Source organism: Henckelia pumila, chromosome 1, assembly GCF_033568475.1.
Source record: "Henckelia pumila isolate YLH828 chromosome 1, ASM3356847v2, whole genome shotgun sequence".
NCBI classification, from domain to species: Eukaryota; Viridiplantae; Streptophyta; class Magnoliopsida; order Lamiales; family Gesneriaceae; genus Henckelia; species Henckelia pumila.
Genome location: NC_133120.1, coordinates 8373130 through 8384821, shown reverse-complemented (window position 1 = coordinate 8384821; position 11692 = coordinate 8373130). Strand labels below are relative to the sequence as shown.

Here is an 11692-nt window from a genome sequence, read left to right as displayed (position 1 = left end):
AAGTAAAACAGTCACTGATCGCACTAGACATCGAACATGTCTGCAGTGCGGATAGTCGCACCTTGCCACTTAAAGCATCAGCGGTGAGATTAGCAGCTCCCGGATTGTACTTAATCTCGCAATCATAGTCCTTAAGCAAGTCCATCCAACGTCTCTGCCTCATGTTCAACTCCGCCTGAGTGAACAAATACTTGAGACTCTTGTGGTCGGTGAAGATCTTATATTTCACGCCATACAGATAATGGTGCCAGATCTTCAAAGCAAACACAATGGATGCCAATTCCAAATCATGGACTGGATATTTTTCCTCGTGAAACTTCAGCTGTCTAGAAGCGTATGCAATCACATGCCCATTCTGAGTCAGAACACAACCTAACCCCTGGAGAGAAGCATCAGTGTATACCACATATCCTCCAGATCCTGACGGTAATGCCAACACCGGCGCAAAAGTCAACCGACGTCGAAGCTCACAGAAATTCTCCTCACACTCGGAGGACCACTCGAAATCCACACCCTTACGGGTAAGATGCGTCAACGATCAAGCTAGCTGAGAGAAATTCAGAATGAAGCGTTGATAATATCCTGCTAGACCCAGAAAACTACGGATCTCTGCAACTGTCATTGGACGCGACCAATTCAGCACAACCTCAATCTTGCTCGGATCAACAGAAATCCCCTCCCTGGATATGATATGGCCAAGAAAGACCACTCGATCCATCCAGAACTCACACTTGCTCAGTTTGGCGTACAACTGCTCGTCCCGAAGAGTCTGCAGTACCACTCGCAAGTGAGAAACATGCTCCTCCGCATTACGCGAATACACCAAGATGTCGTCAATGAAAACCACGACAAACTTGTCTAAATACTCCCTGAAGACACGGTTCATCAGATCCATAAACATAGCCGGCGCATTAGTCAATCCAAATGGCATCACTAGAAACTCGTAATGCCCATAGCAAGTACGGAATGCAGTCTTGGCTATGTCCTTATCTCGGACTCTCAACTAATGATACCCAGATCTCAAGTCAATCTTGGAGTAAACCGAAGTACCCTGCAGCTGATCAAACAAGTCATCAATGGCAAAGGATACTTGTTCTTCACAGTCAATGCACAACCGCATAGACCCATCCTTCTTCTTAACAAAGAGAACAGGAGCTCCCCAAGGAGATACACTAGGACGAATGTACCCCTTGTCCAAAAGATCCTGTAACTGATTCTTCAACTCACGCATCTCTGACGGAGCCAGACGATACGGTGCTCGAGAAATAGGCAAAGTACCCGGCATCAACTCTATGCCAAACTCGACTTCCCTAGCAGGAGGAAAACCCGGAATCTCATCTGGAAATACATCTGGGAATTCATCCACAACAGGAATGCTCTCTATCCCAATACTCTCAGCGGACAAATCAACTGCATAGATAAGGTATCCTTTCCCGCCAGACTCTAGAGCTCGACAGGCTCTCAAAGCTGATACCAAAGGAATCGGGGGTCGCGCTCCCTCACCATAGAAAAACCAGCTTTCATTCCCATCCGGATGAAAGCGAACTAATCTCTAAAAGTAGTCCACTTAAGCTCGATAGGTAGTCATCATGTCTATCCCCAGATAACAATCGAAATCGTCCATCGCAAGGACCATGAGATTCGCTACTAGAATATTTCCTTCGAACTCTAAAGGGCAACCCATCACTAGATGCTTGGCCAAAGCAGATTTACCCGTCGGAGTAGAAATAGAAAATACTATGTCTAGTGCAATGCATGGTAACTTATGTCTCTTAACAAAACGTGCAAAAATGAAGGAATGAGATGCACCCGTGTCAATAAGTACGATAGCAGGTATACCATAAAGTATAAATGTACCTGCGATGACCTTCTCATTCTCCTCCATAGCCTGATCATGTCTCAAGGCAAACACCTAACCAGAAGCCCGCGGCATCAAATTAGAACTCCCAGCAGACTGTCCCTGCGACCTCTGCTGAACGGTGGCCTGAGAACCTGATCCTGAACCAGAACCGCCTCCCCCAGATAGTGGACAATCCCTCCGGATATGACCAAAATCTCCACATCGGAAACAAGCTCCAGAAGCTCTACGACACTTGTCTGACGGATGGTTCTTCCCATAATTGTCGCACTTGTCCTTCCTCCCAAAGTGAACAACACCTCCAGAACCAGAGGAAGAAGTAGATCCAGACTTTTTGAATGATTGGGCACGGGGACCCAAAGAACTAGCAGGCCTCGACTGAGAGAAAGATCTGTTCCGCCGAATGCTGTCCTCTTGCCTGGTGAAAATGGCTCACCAAACCCTCGTGAAAATGGATCTCAGGGTTAAGGCCCTGAAGGAACAGATTATACTTCATCCCATAGCTACCAGCAATCTCGGGGCAATAGGATAGTAGATCAAAGAACTTCTGCTAATACTCGTCAATAGACATGGCTCCCTGTCGCAGACTCGGTAGCTCGCTCGCCTTCGACTGACGGAGTGCAGGAGGAAAATACAGCTTTGGAAAAGCTGTGCGGAACTCGGCCCAGGTGGCCACTCCTCTCGCCGTAACAAAGGGTGCATAAGTAAACCTCCACCACCTACGATCTCGCCCATCCAGAAGATAGCCAAGGGTCTCCATCTTCTGCTCCTCGGTACAGTGGAAAGTCTGAAAAGTCGTCTCCATGCGGTCTAACCAGTTCTCCGCATCCTCCGGAGACTCACCTCCAACTAAGGGCTTAGGACTCATCCTCCGCATCCAACCAAGGGCTTTGGTGCCATCTGTAAGAATCGGCGAACAATAAAACGTTCCTCATCGCGACGACGATGATGATGGTCCCGACGACGCTCACGATCGTCATCTCCCCAGCGTCCACCTCCACTACCATGGCTACTCTGGTCATCGTAGTTCGCCATCTACAAAAGTACCTCACGGTTACCTTATGCAGAATATAAATCCCAAGAATATTATGCATGCTTTGATACCATAAATGTAGTGACTCTTACCCGGATTACCTACTAAACAGAACTTAGGCATGCAATTAACTTAATTAAACAGAAATCAGAATTCAACTGCGGAAAGCATAACATTATACAATCCCAAGAAAAGGAATCTGTAAATATCCAAAATAATATACAACCAAATCGAATAGCTGTATAAACCCAAAACAACATAATAAAACCTAAACGAAGCTCCAGCTGAACAACCACTGCCTAACCCCTCTTGGATCCACCCGCCTCGTCCAATCGCAAACCTACCCCATGGAATAGGGTGTCCAAAAACATAGAGTACGAGATGTGAGCATAAAACGCTCAGCACGAGAGTATGAGTATACATGCATGCAAAGTGAACTCCCTAAAAACTCGAGGTCAAGGATCAGATAACAAAGACAGACCGGGCCCTGGTATGAAGCACGATGTGCCGTCGCTTCAGGAGGTGGCTCCCATACCAAATTACCAGTGGATATGCCGGACCCAAATCGATGGAAGTCCATCCACTAACAGGATAGGGTTCAACCCTACTAACAGACATCTCGAAAGAGATACAGCAAGATGCAAATGAATGCAGCATAATATCATGGAATATAAATCATGCAGTCACATAATACATGCATACTCAGTCAGGATATCTCGAACAGTACTTTCGTACCTCAAATACTAGGCAAGTGCTATCAGCCCTAGGTACACGCCTATAATCCGTGCTACACTGCCAAATGATACTACCATCATTATAGCGCTCTAAAAGTCTTAACTAAGCTAAATAATACTCCTAAATATTTTTAGGAAGCAAAAGCTATAACTTCGGGTGTCATTAGCCCTTTGTTGTCGAATGCCTCAAAACTAGGCCACAGCTTCGCTACAACGCCTGGACTGCTATGCCACTTCCGGATTCCCAACGGGACGCCTAGAATTCCCTAGATCTGAGCTGGAAGGCTAAGGAATCGAGAGAGAAGAGAGGAATTGGTGCACTCAAATGTGAGCTCGGCACCCCCCTATTATTAGACGGTGTTCGGATCGTCCGAACTGGACTTCGGAACCTCCGAACACATTCGGATCGTCCGAACTGGACTTCGGATCGTCCGAACCCAATATTACATCACTGCTTAAGTCAGCATAATGACGTCATCCATGACGACTGTCGGTAGCACATTCGGAGCGTCCGAACAACTCTTCGGATCGTCCAAACCCTGACTTCGGACCGTCCGAACTCACCAACGGAGCCTCCGAACCCGACGACCCTCTAACCATTATCGAGCATTTTGAATCCATTTCCGAACTTTGTTAATCCATTTGGGACTCCCTTAATCATGTTTTATTACATCTAAACATGATCGGATTATTATTTACTTGTAAATCGTTAATTCTGGATACGGGTTACTACAGTGAATGATCTGATCAATTATTTACTTGCGTGTTAATTAATTCTGAGTCGACCGATTAGGAATTGATTTAGATCACTCCAATAATTGACATATGGTTAAACCAACTAGAAATAGTATTCAGTTTCAATATGCGGTTTTAGGTGAAAACTGAATTCTCATAGTTCCTAATTCATTTGAGTTTGATTAAAATTATGAAAATTAATCCGTCATTACTTGAATAGGTTTAGCAAATTCTAGACATAGACTGTTAAACAAGATAGGAGAATTTTCCGTGATTTAAGATTTAATCTGGATCCGAGATTTGTCACTTGTTTGCATGATTTGTTCGGTACCTTCGTGTGTCTTAGTTGTCCCTGTTTAATTGAATTTTTCCTTACGCTCAGTTTTTAGTTATTTTTATAATTATTTTTTTTCTTATTTTTATTTTTATTCAAATCATCGCAACCTTTTTATTATTTTGTCTAGATTAAGTTAAATAATTAAATCTTGAGAATTAACTACAGTATCTATGGGATCGATACTTAGACTCGTTGTCCAATTACTATTACTTGACCTAGTGTGCTTTTTAGTATTATTTTTAAACAGAATTTTAAGCAGTCAGAGAGCAATCAGTTTTAAGTTTTAATTTGTTTAATTTATTTTGAGTTGGTCTTCAAAATCTCTCTCTTTGCTCTAGTTCTTTTGATATATAATATCAGTTTTTTTTGTCTCTGCTGTGTTATATTGTGTTGATTAAATTCACTAGGTCAGAGCGTGTTTTGATATGAACAGGTATTTTGTAAGTGTTGTGTCCAGATGTTGACAACACTCAGATTTGAATTATCAAATTCAGGAGGAGTTATGAGATTTAAAATTCAGGGGGAGTCGCTAAGTTGTTTTCAGTGTTTTGTCCAAAAAGTAAAAAAGGGGAGATTGAAAGGAATTAATTATTCCTTAATATATTTTCATGATTTGAAAGATACTCTTTAATAGTTTTTCCTTTCTTGGATTTTTGGTTAAGATTGTTATCATGTATATATCTTATATAAGGGGTGAGATATTTTAAACTAGGAAATAGTTGGTTGCATATATTTGAAACTAGGTGATATTAACCTTCAATTATCTATCTTCTAATTTAATTCTTTTATTCTTTGTAGGGATTTGTCTTTCACGTTTGAAAAGGAAACAAGATCAAGATAGTTGAAGATAGGATTCTCACGCTTAAAAAGAGATAGAATTCAAGAAGCAGATGTGTGGAACATATAGAAATATTGAGTGTGACAGAAACGAGAGTTTGAGTGATATAGACTTCAGAAACGTGAAGGAAATATCATTGAAAGTTCTAAGGCATTGAAGAAATAAAATTTTTGCACAGCCATACTTGCCAACTTCCCTTGTTGCCTTGGAGAGTGGAGAGCACTTGTGTCTCTAAAGTTTTGGCAACTAGGGTCGACTCTCGGTGGTTTACGTTTCTGTCATCACTTAATTCATAGGGATTTTTCTTTTTATGTTTTATTTTCTCGCATTTTTTTGAGAAAATTGGTTTTTCATGTCATTCACTAGTATTAGGATTTTGTAAAACGATTTATAATTTTGAAGTGAAAATTTTTGCCCTGAGGCACCGCACAAGTATTATAAGGTCCAAAAATCCACATAACTACTCATGAGGAAAACATTTTAAATAGCATGAGAAAATTTTATGTTTAATTGCCTAGATATGAGATTTTAATTTTTATATTACTTTTAATATTTTTCCAGGTATGGATTAATTTCCGAGACTGAAAGAGTCGAGATTAGCCTACGAACAAAAAGTAAAAATAATATAAATTTTAGTTAAATGTGTTGGTTGTGCAGATTTTTCATTCACAACTTGTATGTAGCTTTTATTTCATAAAGTTGGAGTAAAGAAACATTTAAAGATCATATTATTTACTTATTAGACCAACTTTTGGCCCATCAGTCACACCCAAAAACGTTACGTCAAAAATCTTTATCCCCTCTTCTCCTTCCCTTCATGCCGCCTACCCCTCTCTCCTACTCCATTCAAAAATCTGCACTCACCTCTAGCAAGGAAGTCTCATTCGTAGGGCTAACTTGCACTCAAGGTTGAGGATTTCTCCATACTGGCAATCAAAGACAATTTTTAACATTTTTAAACCACCATACAGAAGTATAGATATTTTTATATGAACCCTATGTGTATATATGTGGTTTGATGCATGATTTAAGAAGATTTCATGAGTATTATGTATAATCGTAAAGAGTGATGCATTCCTGATGTCTTCGGTTAAAATTTATTGAGATTTATCGATTTAGACGTGTAAAAATAAGAAATTTTGGTGTGAGTGTCGATATATGTAGAGTTTTGAATCAAATGGTTGATGTTTGTCGTTTATTTGGTCAAACCCTTTTCGAGTTTTGAGGTTTTTGCATGTCCAAGATCATTAATTTTCATTGATTAAATTCTTTTGTGTGGAAAGTATCCGAAAAGGACTGAAAAAGGCCGAGGACTCGCGTGGAGCGCCTGCGCATCGCTGCCTGATTTCCCAAGAAGCGTGCCGCGCGCTCAAGCGGCCACTTTTGGGCGCACATGCGCATTTTGTTCTGTCCAAAATTTTCAAGTGTCGTGTTTTGAGTTCCAAATACATGTTTATGTTCTTTTAAGGTGTTTTAAGTATTTTTAAGAGTTCCTATGCAAAAAATTTCAAGTTTTTCTATCCGGGACGGACGGAAGGACTCACGTGAATCGACTAATCTATGTAATGCATCTTTACGTTATATTAATTCATGAAATTTATGTTTATTATAAAAGACATGAAATCTTATGAATCATTGTATGTATGAATGATTTTTACATTAGCTTTAAGCATGCATGATGTTTATCAAGAAATTTTACAATGCATGAAGTTATGAAGCTATGAGAAGTATGATGATGTATATATATGCATGTAAATATTTTGATTTCTTATGTGGACTTGTGGTGGCAAATACGGGATTGGTGCCCCGTGATGAGCTCCGAGGAGGGTCTTTCAAAAAGAATAAAAGTTTAAGCGGCACAACACCGAGACAGTACGCATATTGGGACAATGATGGTATGGGTTGTATCATTATATTCTTGTTGTACAACGACCATGATCATGGGACCCAAATCTTCTAATGGTTGGCATATTTACACATTTTACATCACCCAAACTGAAGCAGTTAAATTTAGTTTCTTATGCATGATTGTCTAAGCATGTTTTAAGAATTTTATATTGTACACTTTAATTTCCAATGCATACTTGTTGAGTCTTTCGACTCACTATACTTGGATGGTGCAAGTGAGGAAGATGTAGTCCGTGAGCCTGAGTTGGGACAACACATGGATTGACCGAGGAAGCGAGAGGTCGCATGTGAAGACCGTGGAGAACCGTGTCTAGCATAGTTGATGTTTTTGGCACAATGTTTTATTTTATGTTGGATCTTTTTTAAACAAGTTTTATTTATTTGACATGAATGTTTTTGAATGCATATTTGCATAATTCCTTTCAAGATTTATAAAATTTTCTTTTCCGAACTTTTAATTATTTGAGATCATGTAAATTGATGACGTCTTGAGGGACATCACAGTTGGTATCAAAGAGGTCGGTTCTGTAACACAGTACACACATGCACTCTCGCTAAGGACTCGGGTACTTCCATCGTCAAGTTTGTAAGATTTATGTTTTAAATGCTAAATTTATGAGTTAATTTTTTTATTATTATTTCTTATGTTTGATATTAGAAAAACATGAGTTAGTGATGTGGATTATGTTGGACGTTTAGGATCATGGATACCCGTAGAGGGCAGAATTCCAACGAGGACAATGATCTGAATAATCATAACAACCAGTTTCTTACAGGACTTGTCGTGTTACTGCGAGAACAGAGTCCTGCTCATGGAGAGCAGATTCAGCAGCTATTTCAAGATCAAGAGGGAAACAATACAAATAATCGCACTGGAATGGTCACAAATCCTATCTTTAAGCATTTCAAGGATTTGGGACCGAGTGAGTTCAAGAGGTCATCCGACCCCATTGTGGATGAGGTGTGGATTCAGTCCTTGGAGACTATATTTTAATTCATGCAGTTGACTGATGCGTACCGAGTGAGGTGTTCTGTTTTCATGTTTCGGGATGATGCTCGTGTTTGGTGGCAAGGAGCCAAATCTGCGGTGAACCTGGCCAGGCTGACGTGTAATGGGTTCAAGGACGTGTTTTTATAGAAATACTTTACTATGAGCACGAGCTAGACTGGCAAGGGAGTTTCTGGAGCTTCGTCAGGGAAGCATGAGCATTGCTGAATACGCTAAGAATTTTGAGAGTGGACGATATTTTGTGCCTATGATTTCTGGGAACCTTGCTGAGGAGATAAAACGCTTCATGGAGGGACTGAATGGCTCCATCCGTAGAAATGTCAGGTTGAGTGGGGATGCCACTTACAGGGATTTGGTGGACCAGTCTATGCTGTCTGAGAAATATAGAAATGATATCATAAATGAATCACAGGGAAAGAGGGATAGCTGCCAAGGCCGTGACTAGCACGGTCCTAGCATGAAGAGGTCGTATCAGGCTCCGTCTCAAAGAAGGCCACAGCAGGAACACTCAGCAATGCAGCTTAAGCCTCAAGGTCCATGACCAGCAGTTGGAGGTTCCCCTAAGATGGACAATCGAGTAGCATGTCCCAAGTGTGGGAAGTTTCATACGGGCTAGTGCATGATGGGGCAGAATGTTTTATGCTATTGCAAGAAACTAGGACAATGACACTATGCTAAGGATTGTCCGTAGTCCCAAGAACTAGTTAGAGGGAGGTTTTTTGCTATGACGCAAGAGCAAGTAGATCTGGATACTGCCATTATCACGGGTATGATTCTTATTGCTGATTTACCTACTCATTCTTTGATTGATTCTGGAGCTACCCAATCCTTTATATCTGTGGCTTTTGCTGCGAAGTTAGGGGTTACACCTGATATAATTTTAATGGGATATAGTGTTTCCTTACCTTCTGGTGAAGTGTTGCTGAGTACTAGCATTATTGGAACTTGTAAGATTCGGATGCAGAATCATGTGGTATATGCTAATTTTATTGTTTTGAGTATGGTTGAGTTTGATGTTATCTTTGGAATGGACTGGTTGTCTCAGAATGCACCTGCTATAGACTGTAAATAGCGCACCATCACCTTGAAACCGTCTAAAGCTGATCTGTTTGTCTTTTATGCTACGCCGAGCTTTAACCTGCCTTACGTTATCTCTGCTTGTAAGGCACGACGTTTGTTGAGTAAGGGATGTGAAAGTTTAATAGCAAACATCATAGAGGATTCACAATTGCCACGACCAAAGTTGAATGATATGGAAGTGGCAAGAGACTTTCAAGACGTGTTTCCAGATGATATTGTTGGTTTACCTCCAGCTAGGGAGGTGGAATTTGGGATTGAACTTGTACCGGGTGCCACGCCAGGCACCGTATAGATTAGCACCTTCTGAGGTAAAGGAATTGAAGTATTAGTTTCAAGATTTACTCGATAAGGGCTTCATCCGACCGAGTGTGTCTCCATGGGGCGCACCAATATTTTTGTCCGCGAGAAAGATAGGTCTATGAGGTTGTGCATAGATTACTGGGAGTTGAACCGGGTTCAGTGAAGAACAAATACCCACTGCCGCGAATAGAAGATTTATTCGATCAGTTGAAAGGAGCGGTAGTATTTTCCAAGATCGACCTGAGGTCGGGTTATCACCAGCTAAAGGTGAAAGATGAGGATGTACAAAAGACGGCTTTAGGGACTTTCTATGGCCACTATGAGTTTCTGGTTATGCCGTTTGGTTTGACCAATGCTCTAGAAAATTTTATGGACATGATGAATCGAGTTTTTTAGCCGTTTCTAGAGGAGTTTGTCATTGTCTTTATTGATTACATATTGTTCTACTCTCGTAGACTAGAAGAGCATCAGCAGCACTTGGCTATAGTTCTATAAATTTTGAAGGAGAAGCGCTTGTATGCAAAATTCAGCAAATGTGACTTTTTGTTGGAACAGATTGAATTTTTGGGTCACATATTTTCTAAAAGAGGGATTGAAGTTGACCCAGCTAAAGTAGAGGTGGTTTGTAACAGAGCTACTCCGAAGAATGCCACTGAGATTCGGATTTTCTTGGGATTGATAGGCTGCTACAGGAGATTCATACAAAATTTTCACGGATTTCCTTACCGATGACTTCAGTGACTAAAAAGGGTGTTAAATTTGATTGGAGTGACGATTGTGAGAAGAGCTTCAATGAACTTAAGGAAAGACTGATGTCGGCGCCAGTGTTGGCGATTCCAGAGGGAACCGGACAGTTCGTGGTGTATACCGATGCGTCCAAGAATGTTTTAGGAGCTGTTTTGATGCAAGATGACAAATTTATTTCCTATGAATCACGACAATTAAAGGTGCATGAGCGAAATTATCCGACTCATGACCTCGAGTTAGCAGCATTTGTGTTCGCCTTGAAGCTTTGGAAGCATTATCTGTAGTAACCCGGTCCCATTTTACAAGATTAATTTGCTAATAATTTTTAGATTTAATAAATCTTGATTAAGGGATTTTTATATAATCAAACGGGCCAAGGAATCAGGTCCAAAACACCCGAAAAATGGCTAATGGACTTAATTGGTCCTGGACAAGTTCGGAAGATCCAAACTAGGTTCGAACTGATCGGAACAAGTGAAGCAAGATCGGATGCTACGGAACAATCGGATCTTCAGAAGAGGGATCGGAGCTTCCGATCTGTGGCATCTCATACGTGGCATTGAAGCTTGAACACGTAGTGTAATGCCCCGATTTTATTATAATTGAGTTTATCGAGATAATCATAATTTTTAGTGATTAAGGATCGTTTTGATATTTAACAGGGGGTTACTTTGCAACTTGGAGAAATAAAGGACTGAAATGCAAAAAGTGGGATTTTATATATTATCTTTGGCAAGTTGACTTTCAAGTCACTTCAACCCATCACCCTCACTCTCTCCTTCCCTCCCCCTTCACGTACCAAACAGGAAGCCATGGGAGACACCATTTTGAGCTTTTCATCCGTCCGATTCGCTCGATCCGACCGTTAGATTTTCATTCCGTGTTGAGATTCACGATCACCGCAACGAGGGCTTCATTTAGACGTAAGTTTTGCTACGATCTCTTGAACTTCGATTTTGTTGAGTTGTCAAAATTTGATAATATTGGAGTATGTCGTTCTTGAGCTAGTACAGATCGTGTATTCTAAGTCAGTTTGAAAAAAGAACGAAGTTTGGATTTTATATGATTTTAGAGGTGAAATTCGAAAATGATGATTTTGATTGAGGTTGGATT

General features: G+C 40.7%; 1 protein-coding gene across 1 annotated transcript; it reads left to right on the top strand.

Moving 5' to 3' along the window:
- Positions 1-9176: 9176 nt before the first annotated feature.
- LOC140894583 (uncharacterized) lies at positions 9177-9824 on the top strand. The gene is made up of 2 exons (XM_073303136.1): positions 9177-9425; positions 9525-9824. Exons 1-2 carry the CDS (start codon positions 9177-9179, stop codon positions 9822-9824), a joined length of 549 nt encoding a protein of 182 aa, XP_073159237.1.
- The last annotated feature ends 1868 nt before the right edge of the window (positions 9825-11692 follow it).